Source organism: Calidris pugnax, unplaced genomic scaffold (genome assembly GCF_001431845.1).
Source record: "Calidris pugnax isolate Ruff unplaced genomic scaffold, ASM143184v1 scaffold14, whole genome shotgun sequence".
Taxonomy (NCBI): domain Eukaryota; kingdom Metazoa; phylum Chordata; class Aves; order Charadriiformes; family Scolopacidae; genus Calidris; species Calidris pugnax.
In genome coordinates this window covers 8,520,620-8,547,539 of record NW_015090793.1, presented here as the reverse complement: position 1 = coordinate 8,547,539, position 26,920 = coordinate 8,520,620, and the positions used below count along the sequence as shown (strand labels likewise).

The 26,920-nt window shown below is 35.4% G+C and overlaps 1 protein-coding gene across 1 annotated transcript; it reads right to left on the bottom strand.

Moving 5' to 3' along the window:
- Window positions 1-4,577: 4,577 nt before the first annotated feature.
- On the bottom strand, window positions 4,578-26,360 carry RNF212 (ring finger protein 212). Its single transcript, XM_014966755.1, has 12 exons — window positions 26,156-26,360; window positions 24,518-24,579; window positions 20,511-20,585; window positions 17,521-17,577; window positions 14,427-14,485; window positions 12,252-12,316; window positions 12,093-12,162; window positions 11,439-11,484; window positions 10,034-10,097; window positions 8,196-8,268; window positions 7,058-7,257; window positions 4,578-4,615 (listed from the first exon to the last, which is right to left on the bottom strand). Exons 1-12 carry the CDS (start codon window positions 26,265-26,267, stop codon window positions 4,578-4,580), a joined length of 921 nt encoding a protein of 306 aa, XP_014822241.1. The 5' UTR covers window positions 26,268-26,360.
- Window positions 26,361-26,920: the final 560 nt, after the last annotated feature.

The window sequence follows — 26,920 nt, the reverse complement described above, 5'->3', positions numbered from 1 at the left end:
CCAGGGTGTAGAAGAATCTCTTTTCAAGATTTGGTGGCTTCTGAATAGCTCTTGGGCAGCAAGGTCAGGGGACTGCTGTTTGCTGTGGACAGGGATGTGAGGGACCTTTCCCATGTCCTGTGTAGAAACAGAAAGAAACTGGTTTTATTTGCAGAACAGAGTTTTCCTCTTTTGCTGGTGGTAAATTGTGAGCAACTTGATAGCACAGCTTGTTCACTGACTCCTAATACTGAAAAGTCTTTAGCACACACAGTCGTGTCCTTCCTCTCCTCATCACCACACAAATACCACTTTGTCCCAAGAAAGTTCTTTCCCTATCCCCTCCAGACAGTGGACAGTCTAGTTCTTGATGAGGGCAGTCCCGAGTCCTGGGTCCAGGACAAATGTTTAGTATTTTTCCAAGGGAGGAAATATCAGGGCTTTAAACATAATCGAGAGAAAAGCTGACCAGAGCTCCTGCAGCACACCAGTCAAAGGATCCTTGGGGCAGGACATGACTATCCTCCATGAAGACACTCAGCAAGCCAGTCCTTTTATTATGAGAGGTACTGGTGCATATTGGTACAAAGCAGGCAGTTTTCCCTGCAAAGTGTTGTAGCAGTCAGCGGTTCTTGTGAGGCAGATGATTTAGTGATGGCATAGTGCTAAAGCTTGCTGGAGCTGATGGGACACCCAGCAATCCTAAAGGTGTAATATGAAAGAACCCCAAACGCTCAGAGCATGGACATGAGCAGAGTCCTCCTGTCCACACTGATGTTTCTGTCTGCACAGAAGAGATTTGCAGGGAGAGTCTGGCACAATGGCACATGTCTAACCATCAGAAACAGCATGCGCTCCAGAGGCACACAAAGCTGATCTACAGACTGCAGTATGTTGGCATTTCTGACACAGAGACCACAGAAGGAGAGAATTATCAAATTGCATTTCCTCAGGTCAGGAGCAGGTTAAATTCTAGAAGAAAATTAGAACTTTCGTAGATAAGCCAACAGTGCTGCATCATGATGAGTTATGGCATTCTTTCCTGACTGCCAGAACATGAGAGTTCAAAAATAAGTGGTAGCAATTTCACATTTTAATTGGCACAATTGTAGAAAATGCTACTTGGCAAGTATCAGGTATTATGTCTAACAGACTAAGCATTTGTCTGCAACAGACTTCCTTTGTATTACAAAGCAATAAATAGACATGATGCTACCTTATACGGCATAGGAGTCACCTTGTGAATAAGATAAGTGATGACTGTGAAATGAAGCTGAAGCTGGCAATGATAATGCAAACAAGAGAATACCTTCAGCATTAGTAATGACTCCGTTGCATGACTAGAATGATTCTGACTTGTAATAGAATCTATTCTATCGTTTGTATGTGCATAAAACAGCCTTGTAATGAAATATATACTCCTGTGTTATCTCCCAGAAAACTGCAAAAGATAAATTAATGCCATCTTCTGACTTAAAGCCAGAAAGCTGCAGACAGAAACACTGAAAAGAACCTGAGGCCAGCTCAGTCTCCGTGTGTCTCAAAGCTGTGCATCACAGCTTTAGCATTGGCACCTTCAGTCTGAAGCCTTGAATACTCAGTGTGACGCTGCATTGACCATATCCCAATACCAAGCCTAAATAATTTCTTGCTTCAAAGCACTACTGCTTACCCCACCAATATGACTAATCCCTGCTTCCATTTTTACCTTTCACATATTTGTGGACTACTGTACCTGTGCTACTGTTTTAACTTCAGGTTTAGTTCATTCAGCTCCTCTCCTTTTGTGCTTCTTTCAGACTCTACATCACTTTGTTGCCCTTCTTTTTATTACCCGTAGCTTTTCTATGTAAATTCCAAACTGAAAAGGCCAGAGTAGTACAGATTTTACTCCATTTACCCAAAAGAGTGGTAGGACTAAATTTGTTTCGAGGTAAGTTAGCACCCTCTGGTGTGTCATTAGTGTACTGCAAATTTCTGTAAAGATTAGAGGATGTTATTTCCTCGCAAGAGCAAGAAAAATTTGGTGAAGATGGATGCCTAAGAGACGAATATAGAAACTTTTGTGCCTGTTGGCAGATAGAGGCAATGTTACTTCTTTTCCTTCTTCTCTTTTCAAAGAAGAAAATACTGAATTACATACAGTTTTTGAACAAATGAGAAAAGCGTTGAACCTGTCAAATTATATTCCTCAAATGGCTTTTTTTCTTCTAAATTATTTTTTCTAGCAGTTATTTTGCATTCTACAAGAGCCACTTAGATGTAAGCTTTGAAAAATTTCACATTATAGTCACTTCATGAATTTATGTTTCCAAAATTTTCATTTTGTTTGAATTGGGAAGCAAGAGGGTGTCATTCAAAGGTATTTCTACTCAGAAAGTATAGCTCCTGCGCTTTTTTTTTTTTTTTTAAACTCAAATTACATTCAGTTTTCTTTTCAAAATGCATTTCAAAGCTGTACATATCTACAAAGACGAGCAGGTTTTTTCCTTCAGGATTGAACTGAGTGCTCAAATAGATTAGGTAGTACCTGTTAAGTAGAAGACACGACTAGGTGCTACTAAGCAGTTCAAAGCATAGGTATAATTGTATACATACCCATTTTAGACTACACTTTCTTCTTTATTGATGTGATGTTTCAAGCTCTCTTCCCAACCTACAGCCAAAAAACATGCTCTGCCTGTGTTGAGCTTTTACCACAGAGAAGGTGAATTGTGAAGATTAGCAGATGGCTACTGAATTTGTGTGGAAATGACTGTACGGAGCAGCAATACAGAAACCATTCAGCTCTCTGCATAAACTTATTCACATCTTTGAATGAGCATTTTTTGTTATTGTTAGTTCCGTAGTACTAGCATATATATGTCTCCTTCCTATATGGTTTCTTCCAGGGAACCTTCAGGCAAGTCCCATTAATAGACACAACTTTGTAGCTTTGTCAACCTCAAATTCTGCCTTCGCTTACAACCGTACAATTGACAAGGGGAAGAACAGAACTAATGAAACCCAGATATTTCACCTGATTGTAGAACACAACTTTCAGCAATTATAAAAGCTAAATTATGACTTTACAAGAGTGGATGATGACTCTGCAGTGTGATCAGATAGAAATTAGAGAGAATACTGCCTTGTGATCCAAACAGAAAACCATAGGGGCACAATTAATGTGGAAGCTGGCAATCATATTTTACTAGCCTCATTTATCAAGTTATTCTATCTAATCTGGAACTAAAGAAGAGTAGACATTTTTAAAAGTTACACCACATGTCTGTGGTATTGTAAAACTAAATCTTTGAAAGGGAAGCTTGCTTGAAAGGCAATTGACTTAGAAATCCCTTCTAAATTTGAAGTATAATAATATTGAAGAGGAGAAAACACAAAAACTTTCCCATGGTAAAAATGTAAAAGCAGTTTTACATTGAAATAAGAGGAATGTAAAACTTGTCCAGAGATGTTCACAAAACAGGTGTTCCTCCATATTTTACTCACATTCAAGGGGCACACTTGCCGGTTAAAACTCCTCGCAGTAAGTAGCTAGGGACATGATGTAGGAAGAATGAAATAAAATTCAGAGACTGTAAGAGTAGCCATTCGATCTTCTGTTTTCTGGTTGAATTAGCAATTTGTTTCAGATTCACAAAAAAACCCTCCTTTGCTCTCCCTTTATTTTCTAACTTTTTTTTTAGGTCAAGAAAACATTTCAACCCAAAAGAAATTTATTATGTACTCAAGGGACTTTACCTCACAAAACCCTCAGATTTTAGTTTTGTTGTTTTTTTTTAATATTCCAGGGAAAATTAGGGCTAAAACAAAGGTGCATATTTGATGACTCAGTCATACCAAAAATTTGCCAGACATACAGGGTAACTGTGGGAATTTCAACTTCAAGTTAGTCTTGAAAGGAAAAGGTTGCATTCTGGTACTTTTCATTCAGAGTCTCCTGTTGCCATTCCTGTGTGACAGTAGTCTCCACTGTGTTTTGTCTCTTCCTCCCAGTTCCCCCATTTCATTCCATTCATTACCTACATCAAAAGGTAAATTTCTTGGAGTGTGGAATAGATATTGTACCATGAGCTTGGGAGAACATGCTAGAATGTAAGAGCCCTCAAACCTTATCCCTTTCAACAGTGCAAACAAATGGGGACTATTGAGTCAGACCCAAAATTTGAAATTCTGGAATCAAAAATCCATAAATTAAATATTTCAGGACTGGGGCTCATCTCTAATACTGTACAGGTGTGACCATTTAAAAATAGAGTTCTGTTGCAGCTCAGGGCATTCACAGCAAGAAATGGTCATTGAATATATAATCATGTTTTGTCTTAACACTTAGTTAATAAAGGCTGTTTATTCATACAATATATTTTAAGCCAAATATTTCTAAAAACAGCAAGAGGATTTTGTACTCTCATTTAAAACTACTGTACATGTTAATCAGCAAGATCAGTGATGTTTTAAATACATTATTCATGCTGAATAGTTAGCTGGTTTATGCCAATTCGGTATTTTATACAAATTACTTTGGATACTTTGGTATCCAAAGACTCTGTAGAGCTTCTCCAGATGCCTATTGAACAAAACAATTCACAGATGTTTTCTTATCTTTCTGCCGAATGTCCTCCAAAATTAGTCGATCCTAGAAAAAGAAGTATAAATGGAAAGGAATTTAGTAAGACTAAAGGAAAACTTTATTCATGTAAATTATTTTGGGAACTTATTCAAGAAAGACAGAAAGTGAAAATTATTAAAAAAATTTAAAAATCCATACATTTTGATGAGAACTTTTGTATAGCTGTTTTATTAATCTAAATATGCTTCTTTGTTTTTAGATAAAAGAATTAGGTTTCTCTTTCCGTGAAAGCATTTTTGCCATATTCCAATTTCAGCTACAGAAGTGAATGTCCAAAGTGGTGCTCTGCATCTGAACTGCAATTAACTTGTAACGATATAGAATCATAGAATCATAGAATCATTTAGGTTGGAAGAGACCCTTGGGATCATCGAGTCCAACCAATATAGCTCAAAGACAACTAATACTTAAGTTCAACATAGGTGTTTGTTTTGTTTTGTTTTTTACTTTGATTTCTACTACATTGTTTACAGATTCTATCAGGTTCATGCACTATTTCACATGCTATATCCCTGTCCAGAAACTCCACAAGAAAAAGAATTATGATGTAAGCTTCCACGAGCTATAAGCATTCATAACTTGACTACAAGCGATCTTTATTTTAGTTTCATGAACTCAAAACTGCTTGGGATGTGTCACTCTTGGGATAGAAGGGTCATATTTGCTAATATGGACTGCAAAATGTTTTATAGATGAATAATCCTTTTAATGTAAATAACAAAGATTTCACTTGTGATGTAAATTCTGCAGTATGAAGAATTAGGTTTTCAAGATATGACTGGTCAGGGTGCTAGATAATCTCATCTAGGCTCCCCTTCCCACAAAAGGTTGGACCAGATGGTCTTTCAAGGTGCCTTTCAACCTGAGCTCTTCTATGATTCTATGACTCTGTGATTCTACAATTTCATGATTTTACCAATTAAAAGTGCCCCAATGTAATTCCTACCTACTCTTGGGCTGGTTTCTATGTAGCTACTTTTGCTAGTTTTATGCTGCACTCAACAAATAATACCCTGAGCTATCTCCCTCTTTACTGTCATTTTTGGACATTTATGTGGGTGTCTTGACAGCTATATCTGTAAGAAATGTGGAAACAGAAAATTTGGCAAATGATAGAACAGTACTAGGACTGAAAAAACATGGGACTGAGAATATTACTATTAAGTCTGCTATGGCATAATAGGTAATCATAAAAGAATTAAAATTAATATCATACAGAGTATGTGAAAAATCAGCAGCAACACATAATCATCTAAGCCTTTCCTCCCAAACTGGGAAGATACAGAACATGTGACAGAGAAGTACAACTAAGTAAATAATAATAGTTATAAAACATAAATATAAAAGACTAGATAGAGCTTTTGCCTCCTTTAATTTTCTTCCCATCGTTTCCTTACTTTTTGCTTTTGTGTTTGGTCTGTTTGTTGTAGCTATCCAAAGCATCTCCTCATGCAGGAGAGGAAAAATAGCCTTTATTGCCCTCTAATCTTTTTCCTTTGGTCCATCCTGCTTCTTCTTTTACACTAATATTCTGCATTCTTATCTCCAATCCTCGTAAATTCTTTAATCTGCTTCCTCTATAGCCTTTGTTCTGTCCCATGCACTGCTCTGGGCTCCTTTTCTATTCCCATAACTTTTAATATCCTCACCCTGTTTTCTGTTACTTAACACATCTTCCTTCCTCTTCCCTGTCTCATCATCTGCTCATTCCTTATCAATTTTTCATTTTCAGAATGAGTTCACTCATATGTTAATTTCCATTAAAATTCCCCTGTTCCTAATAACGAGGTGACTAATACTTCCCCTCTTACTCTCAGAATACTATAGTTTCCTTTTATGTTTGTTTTTTCTCTGCTGGACATAGAGACATGTCAACTGTCATCCAATTTCTACAACACACCATTCAGTCATACAGGAACTGTCTCCATTCGTTGTTTTCATTATAGACATATTTTGCCTTCTTTCCCTTCTTCCCCCAACTCAACTATTCTGCTTTGATAGCAGAAACCTGTTAACTATCTCAGTCTTGCTATGACTTCCTCTGAGTTCACTGCACTTCTTCCACTCATGGTTTTGTCTTCTCTACTCCTTATTTGACATTTGTTGCAAGATTAGTTTTTGCCAAATTATTATATGCTTTGCATTATTTAGAACTGGTATTTTTTCTAGCAGCAATTATGGATGTTATCAGATTTAAATATCATTCTGAGGTGAAGCATTTTCACAGCAGATATTATATTGCACAGAAGACTAAGGCAAAATACTGATCATAAACATTAATATTTCTCATATTTTGCTGATAGCCTGCTTCCAATTTTGAAATATCACTTTCGTATTACTTAATTTATTTCTTATTTACTGTTGTCCAGTAAATAAGTAATAAGAATATGTTAGGCTGAAAATTTTTCAGCAACTGTTAAATGTTGCTATTTTATAAAATATACTTGCCTATATGTTGTCTTTGCAGAAGTCCAGAGATGGTGATTGGTGGTCTTGTTACAGAGGAGGGCTGTGGGGAAGGTGATGTAAATGGATACAACTGGGGCGTTCTGAAATCAGAAGTAGCCCATGACCCCCTTCTACTACTTTGTGATCCAGATGATGATGTAAGTGAACATCCACTATGTGGTAGTCTTATAGGCGTGGATCTGTTAATAAAATTAATTTATGGATATGATTTCAGGCTACTTTCCTAGCACAAGAGATTTCAAAACTACTTAAATTCACAGTGCTAATATTTTAATAGAAAATGCTATAAATTATTATGTTCTATATATTCCTTAGCAGATTTTAACTTCTTTAGGTTTTTTACAGATTTTAAAAAGCAGAAGGACAAAACAAATGATAGGAGAATCAGAGATGGAAAAAAATAGTATATTGTTATATAGAAAATGCTATAAATTATTATGTTCTATATATTCCTTAGCAGATTTTAACTTCTTTAGGTTTTTTACAGATTTTAAAAAGCAGAAGGACAAAACAAATGATAGGAGAATCAGAGATGGAAAAAAATAGTATATTGTATACTTTAAATTTGTATAGGTATAGTATATTTTAAATTTGTGCTAGGAAGACATATTTGCTTTAATAATTATAGAGAACAAGAGTTTACTTTTTCTGGAACCATTTCAAGATTTTTCTTGATGTTAATAATTCTCGCAGTTTGAGACTTTTTCAATGTTTAAATGAAAAACCTGAAACACCTGCAGCATGGAGATGTTCAGGTTATTCAGAGGGGAGCTCTTATGTAGATATTGTGTCATCTCTCATTTTTAGAAGAATTTATAAGGCGGACACATTGTTGTACTTTCTTACTATAAAATTACTATCCTTTGTATAAAAATACCATGACTGTAGATGTCCGCAGCTACAGAAGCTCAGATTATCTCTGCACATTTTTGAAGAAAGTGATTGCAAAATAAAAACTTCCGACAGTAATACACACATTCATACAGGTGGTAGTAAGCCTACACAATAACACTTCTTCAGGTATATAGTAGAACTTTCAACGTACAGATAAGGCCAGAGAAGAGAAACTTCAGTCTCTTGTAGGAGACTGTAACATCTTGAAAAGGTATTCAATTACCTTGTAGATCCTGCTCTGCTATTTTGACTTGACATTATTCCAGATGATTGAGAATTTCTGTAGGATACACTACCTGTAAAAATTGAATTTTTGAAAACTGAACATGAATCACCTATTTTACTTAAGAGATAATTTTGGAAACAAAGACTAGTGCTTTAATTGCATTATTAGGGTCAAATTCATGATCAGTTTATTCAGGAATTAAAAATGGTGCATGATTGCAATAAACAATGAAAGTTAATAAATTGGTTAACAAAATAAAGTCACCATGTCACTTGAGAAAGGATTAAAATAGCCCTAAAAATTAATAATCTGTTTTGACAATGTAGCACAGACAAGGCATTTGCTGAGGCATGAGTTGTCTTCTACTACCTCTTGCTGGAAGAAGATCCAGCAAAAATTAAAGCTATCAAAAGTCCTCAGAAGTATTCCAGCAGAGGGTAAAGGTGAACCATTGTCTTTGTCTTAATAGATTAATCCTACATAGAGCTTAGATGTCATGAAAACATCATATTGCACCACTCCTGCAAATCATTTTCAAGTTAAACACATATACTGGTTTCTTTCACCTTCTCCCATTTCTTACACTATTATTAGACTATCAGGATAGCTTTGCTGAAGTGCTCCATTTCTTCAGCTATTCTTTTTTGCCTTGTCCATCTCAAAGAAGGAAACTTTTTTCAGTGCATTGTACCTGCTTACCCTTACTTTTGTAAGTACACTTTGATTCCTTCAGCTTTGTCCTCTGCAAAAATTTATGGGTTGATTCTGAAATGTGCTGAACATATAACTGTTCTACATATAATTTTACTATCTGACTAAATATTTATTTATATTTAGACACAATAAAAACAGTTAACCTCAATTCTCACTATCTTGTGATCCATAAATTTATAGGCAAGCACGCATATAGGAAGTGTCTGAACATGTAAATCAAACATAACATAAAAGAAACAATTTACAATTGCATTTGTCTTTGTTTTGTTTACACCATGTAAAGATGCAAGAGATGCACCTTATGTGGCTGGAGATGGACTCTATCAGCTGCTGAAGCCAGACGAAAGACTGCCTGGGCTGTTACAGAAACACGCTGCATGTAAAACCAAGAATGGGAGGGACACATGAATGGTAGACCTGCAGAGTGTTAGGAATTCTGGGAAACTCCTCAAAAATAAACAGTGCTCAAGGAGACTGCACTAATTTTAGTAATCTATTATTCATGTCTTATTTACATCAGAGTGTTACCAAAGCTCTGCAACAGCCCAGGAATGAAAGGAAGTACAGGCAGGTAAAATGTCTCACACCCTATTACAGTGATATGGTGGGAAAAAAAATCCCCTTTCTGATTCTCAGTTCCTCATCTCAACTTAATTACCCAAATTTTGTTATAAAATACTTTCATAACTTCCATTTACTTTCCCCCCATTTCCTCATGTGATTTTTAGCATGACATTATGGAGAATGTTAATCTCTGTTAACTACGAACAAATATAATTATGAAGGTTAACATAGAGTACATGATATATATTCCAAGTATGACTGTTCTGTTCAACTATACATGTCATTACAGTATTTTCTTTGCAACTGTTGGCTATGGTTGCTCAGCAAAAATCATTTTGGTTAGAAGTAATTATTCACAGAATAGAGTAGGTCAATATTAGGGAGACTTATTTAATTCTTTATTTCCCATCTGCTGGATTGATGTCTACATGCTAAGTTCCTTATACCTCAACACAATTCAAGTTCACTCAGTAAATCACCAGTGTATGAATTTTAATTTATTTATCATCCTAACATAATACAAATGTTATCCAGTTACAAACTTTATTTTTACTCACCCATACGTCCATCTTGCGGTGGAGTTATTAATGAGAATCTTGTTGGACCAGTCGGTGTGTCAGGCTAAATGAATGTCAAGGTGTTAATAACAGTGTAATAAGTATGTTAATCATTAACGTATTTTAAGCAACAGTGTTACATCTTTGTGGTCTATAATGCCTGCAGATTTCTGGTGCCCTCCACTGCTGGTTTTGTTCATAGCACTGAAATGCAAAACTTAAGAATTAAGTTACTATTTTTTAGAGATCTACAGTGGGAGGAAAGCACATGTATTTTAGCTTTATTTCAAGAAGTCCTCTCTGTCACATTCAGATAATAAAAATATCGGACACTTATGTAATTTTCTGTGCTGAGATTCCATTCTTAAACTACCACCTATTCCTGGATGTTACCTCTCCTAATCAGAATATTAATACAGTGAAAATCTCCTGCCTTCATTCTCATCTTAGAGATGTCATTCAAAGTTTGCAATTCCCTAGTCAAATATCAGGTTCTAACACTGCTTTCTGACCATTGACCCTAGATTTTAATTAACATGTGAAGATACTCTACATACATCTCTGTCCCTGAGCATAGACAAAAGCAAGATCAACTGGTCAAGCAGGAAACAAAATTGTTTTTGAAAGGTGAAAGATAATGATTGGCTTCATTTGTGGCTTAAAAATACATTTCATCTATCATAACTGAAATTTCAGGAATGTTTTGAAAAATCAGTGTGATGTGAAGTTAAGAGTGCCAATGACTCTGCAATGACAAAACTTACATATAGCCTGATCCCCAAAATTCTCTTCACGGTCAGTGAAGAGAAACAGGAATGAGATTAATAAGTGTCCTTCAGAATGAGACGAATTACATACACTAATCCATAGGTTATAGATATAAATATAGGTCTGTCATAAGTCTGTGATATGACCAATCCATAGGTTATAAATGAAATTTAAGATGCTAGCATAGATTTGTGCTGCAGAAATCTACATGAGATCTGGTGAAGGTGGAAATCTTACATATATTTCCATTTCTTAATGTTAGAATTTAAATTTAAATGCAAGTCTCAGTTTCATGCATTAGCAACATTTATTTTTGAAACAGTAACAACATTTTTATAACATGCTGAGATTTCAAGAATTTGCCATTTAATTTAGCATCAGAATTTTAAAAGTCTGTATATGGCATGTGGAGAGTATAATTCCAGAAATCAATGTTGTGATTTAGTTCCTTTTGAGCAAATGACTTCTACTTAGCATCAAGCATAGCTGAAATAAGCATGTATGTAAGAGCTGTTTTGAATGGGGGAGAGGGATCCTATTTTTTGCCGTATTTACTGAATAGGAGAAATCAAAAGCATATATATGTGTCTATACATATATATACACACACATATATAAACAAAAAAACCCCACTTACTTTCCTCATTGGTGAAGGTACAGGATCAACCTCCATTGACTCCATTCTTACAATAAAAGTCAAATAAGTATGACATTGTAATAAAAATAACACATTCACTATAATGACTAAAATTACAGTATATTCTCACGTTAAATTTGACTAATAATGGAAAAGCGTAATGTATCATGCATAACACATAAATATTTAGGACTTGATCCAAAGCCCACTAGCAGTAAGAAAAATCTATTAATTGATTCTGAGCTTTGTTTTAGACATTTACAGAGAAACATTTTATGATTAGCATCGTCAGTCTAGTATTTAAGTCTGAATAAATATGCATATTTATACATTTGTCACTTGTCTCCATTACAAGGGCATTCTGAAATTTTATTTAAAAAAAAAAGTCACAGTCACAGGTATAGAAATCTTCTAGCTTGAGCAAGCTGTATGTTGAATTTATTTTAATGAGACTTGCTGGAGGTAATCCCATCTAACTTTAGACAACTAACTTAGACATTTAGTTTTATACTTACATAGTTTGCAGAAACAAAACACAAAATCAGAAAATATACTTATTTTAAACTCACTACAGAAAAAGTGCCTTTGAGTATAAAATATCAGTTTGTTGTCACTGTTAAGGTTTTCATTGAAAATTAATAGATTTGTACCTACATTTCAGAAGTGGAAGGATGACCAGGATGAAGAGAATATGAAGAATAACCGTTCTGTTTTCTTGGAGGAACTAAAGTCATTAATAAATTTAATATTAGAACATAGCTATATCCAGTGATATGTATTCTATAGTTAGTGTCTTAAACCAACACTTCTTACTAGATACGGGATTTCTAGCTGTACTGGAAAATGGTAGTTGTGTAGTTTGTTCAGGAGGCTTCATACTAAAGGGGAAACAGAAGACACAACAGATATAAATTGAAAGCTTGTTGGATTTGTTCATTTGTCTAACTGGTCAATAAAGCATAACATCAAAACAATTTATCCATCAATAGCTGGCTTTAACAAGATACTATTTGCCATGAAGTAAAATAACAACCTATGTGATGAGCTATTAACTTGTCTGTATCAGTCCCATGCCCAACAATATCAGTTTAGGGTAACATTCTGGTAAAGTACTTTGTGGAACAACAGATGTTAAAATATAACTATTAACTACAGTCAAGCCAAAAACCTTAATTCCGATGTATACATTTCCCAAACTTTAAAAAAATCTAGTTATCAAAAGAAATATTGGCATATTTATACTATTCTCCCACAGCTATGTAAAACTGATACCTTTGCCAATGACCATAAATAGGAGGAATATGTCTACTGGGCATGCAAGGGGAAGCCTAGGTCACATTCTCTTGGTACAACTCTGAAAAATCTGAAATTCAGTAAGAATTCCATATTTGGTATAACCAAGATGTTATTTATTGGAGATGAAGACAAGGAAAAGGAGGCTGTGGATAAAAATACATATAAACTATGATAACCCACCACATACTTAGTTCCCTACATATTGTTTTTCTCTCAGTTATATTACACCAAGAAACATAAGAGCGCACAATACAGTATTATGTGCACGTCAAAAGAAAGTCTACACTGAAAAAACACAGAAAAGGAATAAAATCAACATTTTGCAATTAAATTGCCAGCTTTGTGAACTGTCTTATTACGGAGATTCCATCAATCTTGATCACTGGTATTCGAAAGAAGAGCTTCTCTCAAGAAGATGGCTCTATAGGGAGTAGTATTTTTTAACTATACACTAAATACTCAGTACTAGAAGGAAAAGGCAGACCAAACCTGTTAGGTTTTTTTCCCAGTAGATTTTGAAGTCTTAGAAAATGGGAAGGATAAAACAGGATATGGACTATAAAAGGTTATATGGAAAATGTAATAATTTCACCATAGGAGGATTACAGTAGATCAATCTGATATCTTTTTTGTTTTATTTTATGTTCTGGTAAACAGATGTTTTTAAACATCTGTAAGATAATATGGATTTCTGTGTTAATTTGATTTGAACATTAGAGTGCTGTACAGGCCACATGGACTTTAAAGCAGGGGTAAGAGCTTAATTCAGATAAGTATACCATAAATAATATTAAAAGGGAAATAACAACAAAAAAGTGTGAAGAGAGTGCAGAAATGCTATTAGTGCTGTCCTCTTCAGTTTAGTCTTGCAACTGATCCTGTTTAATTTATTCTCTAATGACTCAGGGATAGCCCACAGTCTGCAAAATCTGAAGCCAGAAAGTTCTGAAGATAGAAAAGTTACATCAATGTTGAGGAGAACTACATGAGGATTTTTAAAAATGTGATCTTTTCAAACAAATAATTGAAACCCAATTTAATGAAATGAAAAGTAATAGCACAAACTGCATTTATAGATCAATAAGGACTTCAGCATTAAGTTGGAAATAAATAAGATCAAAAGATTAAGATCTATCAGTCAATAAGCAGGGGGATAATGATGAGATACCCCTTGCCTATTTCTTTGAAACCTTTGTGAAGAAAGACTTGTTTGAGTCAGGTAGTTGATTTTTCTAGAAACAGAGATGAGAATCATTTTACAAAACTCTGGTAATTTTACAAATGGACTAGATACTAGGAAAGATATCATAGTGCTATCCAGGCTGATGCTGGAAAGCCCATTGAAAAAAACATGTTCATGTAAATACAAATTTTAAAAATGAAATCTATATGATGTTTAAGTCATCACAAAAAATAGATTACTAAAAGTTAATTTTTAGAGTAACTACTGACTTGAATTTAAAAATAAAAATATTCCTTCCTGACAGGCTTAATTAATGTGAATAAAATGGTCCTGATGACAGAAATCACTGTTCACTTATTTCTTAAAAATACATTTCTTCTATTTATACTCCTCAATATATGAGAAAGGCAAACAAAGCATAAATTCTTTATTGTTTTATCAATTGAACTTACTGTTTTCTGATTACAAAGACTATTTCTTATGTACTTTTGCTGCATTAAACCTCTTACCATTGTATCTGATGAATTTGTTGTGTTACTTTCTTGAGAGATTCTTCCAGCTTTACTGTCTGTGAGATAATCAAAGATTTCGCTAAAATCTATTTGTGTGATATACAATTTCATTCTCATACAACTAGTATTCCAAAGTGCTGAAAGACTGTTTTCTATTGGTTGTAATCTCAAATATCATTGTTTTTCCAAGTTTACTGGGACAAGGTTACAGCTGCTATATGGATCCGTGAAACAGTCAGGCTGAAAAAGTTATGCTTCTTTCTCACAGTTGCAGACTTATTTTGATTACCTTTTTTAAAAAAGTGTGCTGGTAATATTGGATAAATTAATGCTAAGAAAAGTGCTTAAAACCAGTTTGCTTTTATTTTTCTTCCTCTTTTCCATATCTGATATAAAAGTTATGGTGCATTTAATACGGAATTATCTAGAAAAGATACCAAAATACCAAATACCGTGTTCCCATATTTCTAATTTCCAATTAAAAATTTATTCAGTTCTTTGCAGTATCTATTCATAATAAGCTTATCTGAAGAGTATTTCCTATTATGCTATAGACACATCCAAAAATATCTCCATTAAAGAATGTTATGAGATTGCAAAATTGAACACTAAGGTCAGGAACATTAGGTCAGCTCCCTAGTATGTGTATTTTTTACAGTCTTTCATTACATGATCATACATTATATTTTATGGAGGATGTAAAAATATACTCAATAGCCTCAGTACTGCATCTGTATTTCCATTGTGTGACCTTAGTCCTTTACTACTTCATACTATTCATGTTTTGATTTGAAGGCAAATTATGATATTTCTTGTTAACTTTTTGTGTTTCTCCTCACAATATTATTTGAAATCTTTAATAACATTGTCTGATACATCTTTATAAAATCATATTGTTTGTGGCAGATTTTATGCTATTTTTGCAGATGTGAAACTCTGCAAACAGATTAAAGTAAAAATCTAATTTACATGTGATCTGATTTTTTTGTATTCTTCTTTTTTCTAATGAGAGGTAGGTTTGATTAAGAAAGTGACCAGTACAGATGTCAGGAACAATGTACTTTATCCTGTCACGCTGTAGCACTGGATCATTTTAAGGCCAAAATGTCTTAAAGAAGGTAACTATTTGGTTTTCAATATCTTTTGGTTCTAGAATAACATGAAGTCTAGACTTGTCAGGAAGTGCCCACATCACACTCCACCATTTCCAGTGTCTGTACAACTCACAGAGACAGCAACAAAGAAACTTCTATCAAGGTCATGAGACCTGTTGGTTGACAGTGACAAGGATGACATACTAGAAATAAGGAAGGGGACCACAAACAATATAGCTAAGCATAAGAACCCAGTTGTGAATTTCCTTATACAGTACTCTGCCTTTCCCAAAAGCCAAGACCTGCAGAGTGGAAGATGGCAGGAAGAAGCACTTGTGTCAAAGGGTGGATTTGTGCTTCCTCACTTCCCAGGGATCATTGTCATATGCCAAACTGCTTATACTGTAAATCCTTCTTGCTCCATCCTTTTCCCACTCACCCTTATCTCAAAGCCAGTGGCAGGAAGTCTCAGATGGAGATTACAACCCCGAGTGTGAGTATCTACTCCCACTCTCTCATCCTGTCTGCCTCTGCCAGCTGTGATCTAGCCTTCCCCAGCTCCTTCAGACTCCCTCCCAGTAGCCCTGAAAGAGGGAGCATTGCTAACAAACTCACAGGCAGGAGATGGGCAACCTCTTCTCTTCCTTGCTCACCTCAGCCTCACTGTCAAATCATTTCTCCGCCAAAGCAGACTCACCAGTTCCAGCCATAGCTGCACACAAGGTGTTTAACATAAACAACCTCTTCTGACCCTGACCCAATGCAAGTAGTTTTAAAATACTAATAGGATGGACAAAACAAGAAAAAAAACCACCCAAATGGCACCCAATGTGCCATTGAAATAGTAACCACTTAAATCTTCAGCTGTTTCTGTACTGTCACCTAAATACCTTCCTCAGGTCAAGCAACATCCTTGAGTACTTTATAACCACTGTTAATATCTCAACAGTAAATAACATAGAAACTTACCATCAAAAAGTATCAAAGCTCTGCACAGATTCTTTGGAATTTCAATTTATGTAAAATCATATGAAAAGCTTTATTTCACTTTGCCTACAGGTTTCAGTTTTTTACCATCCAGAGTCAGAACAACAAATGAAAAGAGGGCATAAAATCAGGATTCCTACATGACCTGGCTTTGAAAGTAGAAGGATAGGACTTTGAAAGAACTGCCTATTCCACAGTTCACTATGACTGATCCCAAAACACACTAATGGAAAACTGGAGAGAATGGGCCACAAAGTACTTAAATTTCCAAGTTGTTCTATCCATGAGAACCATATCAGATGCTCTCCTCACGCATGAAATGGCCAATTGGCCAGCTCTATGAGTTTGCCTGTGTCATTTCATACGCAGGGCGCCCACTGATGGGTTGGTTCACCGGTATCGCAAAGTAGCTTTAAGTAATATACCTGGACACGTCCTTAGAAATTAATGAAACAGCCAACTATTTTAACAAATATTTAGCAGTAGCTGAGAAATGAAAATGAAATTTTCTTTCCAACCTACAGATGAAGAGGTATAGTCACAAATTCAGTACCTGTTCTCCACAAAATATTTAATTCTATTCCTCTACTCATTGAGCATTCCCCTAACTCAGGGTACTAGCTCTTAGTCTTGTTCTCCCTTGCTCAAGTGTCTCATTCAATTTGTCAGCCCAGGTCTTCTTTTCCTGTAGGCTTATCACTGAGTACCAATGTCTCCCCACGTCTTCCACTTTCTCCATTCTTCTTTCCCTGTCCTTTGATTCTCAATTTAACCTCAGTCACCCCACAACTAAAACCTGTTTTATTAAATAATAGTAATCATAATTAATAAATTCCTCACAAATTTTAAATAATTAAAAAGTGGTATTTATAATGACAGGAATTAGGCAATCCTCATTGGAATACCTATTCTAAGTATTCCAATAAAAGGTGAATATATTTTATAAAAATAAACAAAAGTAACAAGGCAAACATAAGCAACCAAAATAAGAAGATCATAATTAGTGTTACCTTTTGTTTGTGGTATGCTAATAAATGTTTACGATGTTTTTCTTGAAATTCTGAAACCTAAAAAAAATACGGTTATATTAAGCTGCACTAAATTACATTTATGTAACCTCAGCAAAAAAGTAATGGAGATCTACTTCACAGTATTCAATTTTTTCTATATTTCATTAAGTATTTAACCTAACTTCTTTAACTCTTCTCCAACAAAACCTTCAAAGTTATTATCACTGACAAAGTCTTATAAAGTTTATTTAATCTAGTATGACCTACCCTAAAGTTGGTAGATTTATTTCACTGAATTTATATTTTAACACTATGTTCAGTAACAAGGTAAAGACATTTGAAAGTCAGTTTAGCTGCCGTGTTTCTTATTCATTAGTGCTAAGCAAACACATAAAATTAATGGCAACATAAAAACTAATGTGTCTTACTGGCAATTATAACTTGCCTTGTAAAAATATCCCGTTAATTAAAAAATAATTGTTAGACACGCTGTCTGGTGGTGTGTAAGCACTTTTTGTGTCCAAATGAGGATCATAAATCATGACAGGTTAAAAGTAAAAATATACAAGGTTAGCAAGACAAGAGCTTGAGGAACAAATTACAATTGTCAATAACCGAGTAATAAATCTTTCTTCCTACCAGTAAGAAAACTGCCAGAATGTGTGTGGGCATAGAGACAACCAAGAAGAAACAGTCAGAGAAGGTAAAAACAGAGTGGAGTATCTAATTGGAATGGTTACTTTTTATTCACTGTAGAAGAGCCTGAGAGGTTCCCATTGGATACACATCTAAGGATCAGAAGTGTCTTCAGAACTAATGGAAGAAATAGCCAGTCAGAAAGTAATGGCTTTGAGCTGCCTCCCACCAGTCAGAAATGAGGTCTTTAGTCTATAAAGAAAAAATCTGTGAAAATGTCAATTCAGTGCTCAGTACCAGTCAAAAAAGGAAAATAAGATTTTAGAAGTGGTTAAAAAAGGAATCGAATAGGGACTATAATTATTCCAATTTAAAAAATTCATATTACTATATCCTAAGTCTGCTTAACATCTCAGAAAGATATAGTGGGTCTGGAAATCATCCAGATTAATCAGAGGTTTGTAAGAGCTTCAGTGAAAGAATGACCACATAGAGTATGAGTGGCTGAAAAAAAAAAGATAGTTAAAGAAAGGATATGCAGTCCTGAGTAATGTGCTCTAGACGTTCCTGCTTTAGTGGGGGAGTTGGACCAGGTGATCTCTAGAGGTCCCTTCCAACTCCAACAATTCCGTGATTCCGTGATTCCGTGTTAGCAGTGTAAAACTAATGATTAGCACAGATGGAGTGCATGGGAATGGTTACTTTTTCCTCTAGAATGGGATCCAAGAGTATCAAATGAAACCAGCAGGTAGCATCTTAAAATCTGTAAAAGCAAATCATCATCACACAGTGGTACAACCTGAGGATCTCCTTTCCATAGTATGTGATAGGCACTAAATATTCAGAAAACAATTTGACAGTTACATGGGACAAAATCTCTACCAAAAGCTTCTGAATGCAAAGACACCAATCCCACCTTGAGAAAATGCTGTGCCACAAACTGTTGAAAGACAGGAGGCTGTTCTGAAGAACACTGTATCACTACAAGCCAGCTTTCCTTAGGAAAGCGCCCACTGTCATGACAGGATAGTAGATTAGATAAACCTTTGCCCTAACAAAGCACAAGCTGCTCTTACGTCTTTTTACACTGGCAGAAGTTCTGAACATACTTTAATGCCTTAATTGCACTTCAATATGTTTCCCATGGGGTTATCTCAGGCTACAGAAAACCCACCTTAGTCTTTTGGGATTGTGTCCCCTTTTCCTTTCTTTGACACATTACAGATGTTTGTATTCACGTGTGGTTGGCAGTATAGCTGTCTGGATTTGTTCAGTTCACAGAATAACTGCTGATCATCATACGTTCTGTTAAAAGGTGTCTATGGAAAGACAGAGGAAGGCTTCTTGTTTACCTTGTGTCACCTATGCATCTGAGGAGGAGGAGTGCTGAGGAAAGAGACCACGCTCAGCTTTGGAGAAGTTTGTGAAGCATGGAGTAGAGGAAATGTGAATCCATAATCACCATTGAAGAAAGCAGATTATCTTCCCTAGGTTACTCTTCTGCAGGATCAGCAAGCTCACCACAAGATCCAACAAGTAGCAGCCCAAGGGAGATGAGAATACACAATGAAGGTTGCAGGTGGGTTCAGGGAGAATGTACCACTACAGTTCAACCTAGAGCAGTTGAAACTGCCACTGAAATGCTCAGTAAGAGGGACAAGGACAAGTCCCAAAGCCAAGATGAAGAGATGCAGAAAACAAGGAGGCAATGGGTACTAACGCGTTCATTTAACCAGACAGCTACTAAAGTTCTGGACTGGAAGTAAGCCTGAAGGTAGGCATCCTGCCTGGAGTTTACAGAAGGCAGAGAGGAAATGTACATTGAAATCTCTTACTGCATCTCTCTGAAAAAAGCAGACCTGTTTTGAGGATGGGTTTTTTGCTTTTTTGGAATTAGATTCTTATTATTTTTAATAAAGGCTTTGAGATCAGCGATGTTTGTTTACTTGCTCGCTTTGATTTAAAAAAAAAAGAGAGAGAGAAAATGCACATTCAGCTCAGGGCTTTAGCCAGCTGAAGTTTTCAGAGCGTAACTTTTTATTGCTGTAATTAGGGCACACTGCCTGGGCAGGTTTAAGGTTCTGGAACATCTAATTTTTCATTGTATGGCATTGAAAGTAATTTTACATCATTAAAATAACCGACTAGTGGTCCTCTCTCAGAGAGAATTTGAAAACATGAACAGTGACCGTGATGAATAATTTGTGCGTTCTTAAAAACTTTGGAAATGTAGATTTAAGGAAATAAAGATGGTAACAGGCATACATTCATTTTCAAGCATTCACTCATATATTTTTCCCATCAGTAGAAGCTGCTGATTATTTTATAGTTAAAAAGTTATAAGGCAGATTCACCTGTGTTATTTCTTTTGAATATTTCTTGCATAACGTATCTATTCCCACAAACAGTGACTGAATATCAGGATTTGTCTATCAAGAAAAGAAAGCATACCAATGTTAGTATTTTTATTTACAAGCTGTATTAAACATAGCATTTTATCAAGTGTTCCTTAAATTGATTGATGTATACAAATAAAAATGGACAGATCAAGAGTAGGATGATACAGAAATTGAAAACAAGCCCAATTTTATTTAATGCCTCTATTAACTATCTGGAAGATTTTGTACTTTTGTTTACGTACACATATATACCTATTGCAACTAAGACAATAACAATTTCATTGGACATTCATGGAAGATGTTGTGGTCCCCTGGAAGAGGCATTACCCCCAGACCAACAGCCAGGTTACTGACAGTACCTTTCCGGGCTTTTTGGTTCTCACCATCCCCAGCCACATGGATGCATCATATAAACGGTTGTGTTTCAAAGTCCTTTTTCAGTATGGTTCCAATGCTGACTGGAATCATTTTATCTCTCCTGCCTGTTGGGCAGCAGAATGCTATCCTAGCACAAGAAAAAAGCCCTAAAATGATAGCTGAATTTTTCAGATATTTTATGACTGACATTTTTAATCAGAGATAATGGTGTGGCCTCACAAATGGCCATTTCTGTTTTTAAAAAATGCTGAGTAACTGCTTGGCACCAAAGCTATCATTTTAATTCAGGAATATATTTATTTTTTATAGTAAGAAAGAACTACTACAAAATATGGAGTGAATTTCAGAATTATAGTAACATTTGGACATCTATTCAAATCTACAAAGTAATGTAGATAACTTAGCTAAGTGTTACTTTAATCTAGAATACATGTATTCCTAATTTATTCATAAGGTAAAAAGAAAAAAACAATCCCAAAATAGTCATACTAGTTAGAATACTACGTTAGAATAGTTATATTACTAACAGTGATCACATTTCAATTAAAAAAAACCCCACATCTACCTATAAACTGCAAACCAGAAGGTTCTCTTTCATATATTGTGATTCTATAATAGAAGGTGGCTTTATGACTAGCCAAAAGTTGAATAAAAAAGCAAAAACACTCCCAACTTATTTAGATGTTAAAAGAAGGTTGTCCCAAAAAAAGAGTCATCTTTCAAGAAATGAACCACTTCCAAAATCCAATTAATCCTAGAAGTACTAAAGGATTGCAAAAAGTTTAAAAATTTGAAAAATTAAAGAAAGGTGAATTATTGAAGGAATTAAGAAGTAGGCCACCTATGAATGAAGCAACAGTTTTCTAGGTTACTAAGAAAATAAAAAGATAAGTGCTATCACTTAAATTAAAAATATTGCATTGAAATAAAAGAAGAATTAGGCTTTACTCCATTTGGAAATGCCCAAACATAGACAGACAATAATTTTCCCTACTCCAAAAATGGTATAACACTAGCATAAACTCAAATACCCAAGACTAAATAACAGCTGCATTTACCAAACCTATTTCCAATGTGTGCTTACATTATATATTTTTAGTAACAAGAGGGAATTGAGTCTCATTTGTATGAAAAATAATTATGTGAGGAGCTAAATTAATAACCTGGATTTGCAAGAGGTTTATATCTTTTGTCGCCCATATTCTGACATCAGTTTCTTTGATGTCCTGTATAGCAATGCATCTGAGCAAAGGTGCCATGCACTGTTTGGTTACTGTAGAACTGTGCACACGGCTGGCGAATGCACTTCTGGTTATTGATGAGCTGTACTTGCACTTCCCTCACCAGGGGAACTAAACAGCTTTTCCTTCCTTTCCCAGCTCCTAATATTTATACAACTCACAGGAGGAAATTAATTGCATTTGAAACTTCCTCTGCTCTTTTGAATTTGGTTGACATTAACCAAAGCATTCAAAAATTTCCACAGGATGAACTGGCAGACCAAGAAAGGGAAAACTAGATAGACAGCACAGTCTAATCTATCCGTGGTATTTTAGGAAAACTAGTACAAACAAGACAATAAAATTTCATCTGGAAAAATTAATGTATTCACAAAAATACATTCGGTCTCTTTAAAATGTGTCCATTGCAAGCTCTAGAAACCCCCTTCTGGTTCTAACAAAGGTTTAAGTACCTACCAGATCTGAGAAAAATAAAAACCAACCAGCTTTGTTGCTATTTAAAACCTCTTTAAAGTAAAGGTTTGTAGAACACATATTTTATTTATTGCATGGAGGAGCAGCAGATGTTAACATGATATTCTGAAATAATGAACAGCAAGATTTTGATTTATCATAACACTTAACCATCTTCTGGGAAAAAGCAAGTGGGGATCGTGAGACATAGAAGGAAGATACAAAGGTGGCAAGCGCACATTACTGTAAAGATGAGAATGTTAAATGTGTAGACACTGATTGCCCCAATATACAATTTAATGAGGAGTTTTAACACATTTATAGGACCTCCTACTCATTGGGAATTCTTCCATAGCAGCGTCTCATAAAGGTTACCAGGTATATTTCCACTCGAGTTCCTGAATTATAGAGCCTTGACTTTTTTATATGCATCTTTAATTATCACTCCAATCATTTTATCTGTTCTTAATCAGGGCTAAGCAATCAACATTAATGTTTTTTTTTAAAGAATATGGTAATTTGCTTCCTTCCAGTTCTCTAGAGCAGTGGCAGGTTCTAATGAAACAACTATTTTTGCTAGTTATCCCAGTCATTGTATTTTTAAAGTCCTTCAGTATTTTTGAAGCAAATTATCAAATTCTGTTGAAATGCTGAAATTTAAGATTGATATAATTTCAAAACTAACTTTGTTTTGAGCAAGCTGTTGGACAAGATGACCTCCAGAGGTCCCTGACAACCTAAATTATTCTGTGACTGAAATGAATAACAATACTTGCATCCAGGGCAGGCTGATATTGAAAGCTTATTAAAATATTTCCTTTAGAAGAGGGTGTTTTGGATTTTTACTTTAATTACTGAGTGCATTTTTCCTTTGTATTTTGTTTGCCTTCTGTTGTTTTGTTGTAATTTTTTATTTTTTTGGTAGCATTGCTTCTTCACCCTGTTTCACTTCTGCAAGATTCTGCATTTACAAATATGAAATATAGTGTAGCAGTTTTTTACTTTTTATATATATAGTATTTAGAGGTAGAGATTTCTGTATTTAGAGATACATCAGCTAAGTTTCAAAAATACCTAGAGAAATCATGGCCTCCTTCAAGGTCACGGCTTCAGACTTAGTCCCAAATTGTCCTCTATTTCATATACATGATTGCCTTATAGCCTTCTAGAACTTGATGTACTGAATACTTTTTCTCCTGTCATTGTAAGGCAGGCTTCTCTTGTAAGTAGGCATCAGTCTAGGAAAACGTAACTGTTTTCACAACCCATCTATAAAATCAGCTAAGGAAAAGATGGTTCCTCAGAGAAATGGGAAAATTAAATCTTTCTAATGATTTCTCAAGAAAGAGAATTAAAAGCTGTTCATTCCCTACTGAATACCAAGAATTCCCAGAATTCCCAGATCCTCTCTTAATCACATGGCCATGAGGAAAATAGTTAAGCTTAAGAGAAAACAGGGAGAAAACCCAATGCACTTGAAAACATCAATGGGCCGCCATGTAGATTTTTGATTCAGTCCATTACATAAAATAATTCATTACAGTCCACTGTTTCTGATGTACAAATGCCAAAGTCAATAAACATTTTTCCACATTTTGAAAGTAGTCACTGATGTTAAACAGTAGCCAGTCATGTTTCTTGAAAAGGTTGGAGTGATTTACAGTCTAGCAGAATCTGAAAACCTAAAGAGTCTCTCTAGGCTTTTATTTGAAGAAATCCATAAAACTAAAAGCTGTATACTGCATAAGTATCTAAGTCTATCAACCTTTCATCAGTAAATATTCATGTCACAGTTGGCAAACAAAAGGGAAGTATTCTGCAATGTAAATAATTTAGCTGTTAAACAAACTACAAATTAATGTAATACAACAATACTAAAGCTTCATTTACCTGCTTTGAAAGGAATAATGTACGACAAGGAGTTCTACAGACCAAGCATTCATCTTTTTTACCTGTAAGGTAAAGACACATTTAAAATATACATCAAATGCAACAGCTATCGAATACATTTTTAAAAGAATTTGATGCCTACACCTTTGTTTGGAGCTTGTGGAAGGAATCTGAAGTTTATACATGAAATGTAAATAAACATGAATAAAGAATTTGATTCTATAACCATTACACACAGTTGCACAGAGAAAATATGTGTAAATGTCATCAGGTCTAACTCCTGCAAATAAGCATTCATGTAAATGATTTTATGAATATCATTAGTGTCACTGAATGCAGGTGACTGTTAGTTCCTTTGATTTAAACAAGACTACTTGCCTGGTTTAATTAAATGTATGCTTAAGTGCACTAATGAGTTACAGTCAAGTAGATATATGACTTTTTAGATTGAGGCCCAGTCTGGCTCTTGATAAAACATAGGAAACTTTAACTTCAAAGAATTATTAATTTTACCTTGCTAATTTTTTCCAGTGAAAAATTCATCACATAACTTTTTAAAACTATCATTTTTTTAAATGTATCTTTGCTTATTGGCAACTGCATTAGTGAATATTTCTAGTAAATTCATATGACTACAATATTTATAATTGATAATTTTACTAGCTGCTTCCTTTTTAAGTATTCTAAGGACAGATGTTTATAAATATCTCTACAGAGTAAATACATCTTAAACCTGATGTTATTAGTGAATTCACAGCAAAAAAATATGTCTCAGGTTTATATAATAAATAATAATAAAAATTATAATGTCTCAACAATATGAAGAGCAGAGAGGAAAGCTATTGCTTAGGTTCTAGGAGCCTGTAAGTTGTATTTATAGGCTGCATCTTATGATCCTCTTTCCTCAAGATCAATCCTGTGAAAACTTTTAGTCAAAAGTTTTTAATTCTGAAATACAGGTTGATCATTTATTCTGTGTGTCTTACAAAAAACAGGTCATTTAGTGTGATCTCAGAAGGAAAAACATTGTTATTTGTTTGCTATTTTTTCTTTTGAAAACCAACTTCCTTTTTGTGCTATTTTTCCCACAGATCTTCAGCTAAGCACATGACAGGAGTCCCAGAATACGACTCGGAAATTGCATACATCATACGAGAGCTTTAAAACATCACTTCCAATGCTCCTAATGCTGCTGAAAATGTTCTAGTGTTTCAGTGACAATCCCCAAATTAAAATGTCTTAAGACAAAACCTGCTCTAAACAAATCCTATGTTTTGCAAATTGCCCTTCACTAAAGAAAAAGCATGTCATCTTATTCTTTTTTTACAATGCATAAGCATCCAGACTCAACCTTCTTTAAGGCCTTCAGTTTTCTGTGTCCAAGGTTTGTTCTCAGCCACATTGCCTCAGCCAGATTCATCTGGAGGCAGACACAGATGTTTACAATTTAAAGAAAATCAATAGCAAGAATTTAAATGGTTTATCAATAACATTAGGCTGACTAAAAGAATGCCCAGACCTTTCTTTTTTCCGCAGTGAGTGAGAAATGCTAAGAGTTGAGGTAAATGTGTGCACACTAGCCCTGCCTGTCTCGCTGAAGCAGAGGGCCCAGCCGCCCATGCCTGCAGCAGCCATTACCTTTCTGGAGGCAGATCTCACAGACAACATGGCCACAGCTTGTGAGGCTGAACCGTGGGGTGGGATTGCGGGGCTCACAGAAGCAGACATTGCAAAAGACCGGGACGGCCATGGGGCAGAGGAGCAGGAGGGCCTGACAGGGAGCAGGTGGCTGAAGCAGATGCCAACCCTCCTTGCTGCCCGCAGGGTGAGGCCTACAGGCCCTCCTCCGCCATGTTCCTGGGCTCTGAGGTAGCGCCGATCCCTGAGGTGAGGGGTGGCGCCTCCCCCTACACCACCCAGGGGGCCTGAGGGCAGCAGAGTTTGACCCTCACACCCTCAGAAAGGGGGGTTTTCTGGTCTGTCACTACCAAACTGGAGAGGGCACCCACACAGGGCATCCTCTTTGAGATAATTCCCCCTCCTTTCACACAGGTGGGCAACTGAACTGGATCAGCCACCAGGGCTCCAGCAGAAGCCCTGTCCTCCTCACAGAGGTGGCCATGCTGTCATTGGGACAGCAGGTGTGTGGTAAATGGCAGTGCCTTTTCACTCTTCTAAATCCAGGAATCTGGGAAGGTTATTAATTTACTGTCACAGACTTGCTGTTGCTTCTTTTGGTGGGGAAAAAAGTGCAAAATAAGGAGTTTTGACTTTCATTCTTTATATTGAAAAAAACGTAGGGCTTGCTAATTTCCCGTGATGAAACTTAGAGACCTAATTGCTGTGCAGGCTGTAGCTCTGAGTGTGACAGAGCCACAGACTGCATAGGAGGAATGTCCGGCT

Coding starts and splice junctions, on each gene's coding strand:
- RNF212 (XM_014966755.1), bottom strand. CDS start 26,267: ATGGCCGTCCCGGTCTTTTGCAATGTCTGCTTCTGTGAGCCCCGCAAT. Junction 12,163..12,251: donor AGCTAGAAATCCCGTATCTA/GTAAGAAGTGTT, acceptor TAATGACTTTAG/TTCCTCCAAGAAAACAGAAC. Junction 7,258..8,195: donor AGCAGAGCAGGATCTACAAG/GTAATTGAATAC, acceptor TTTTATTAACAG/ATCCACGCCTATAAGACTAC.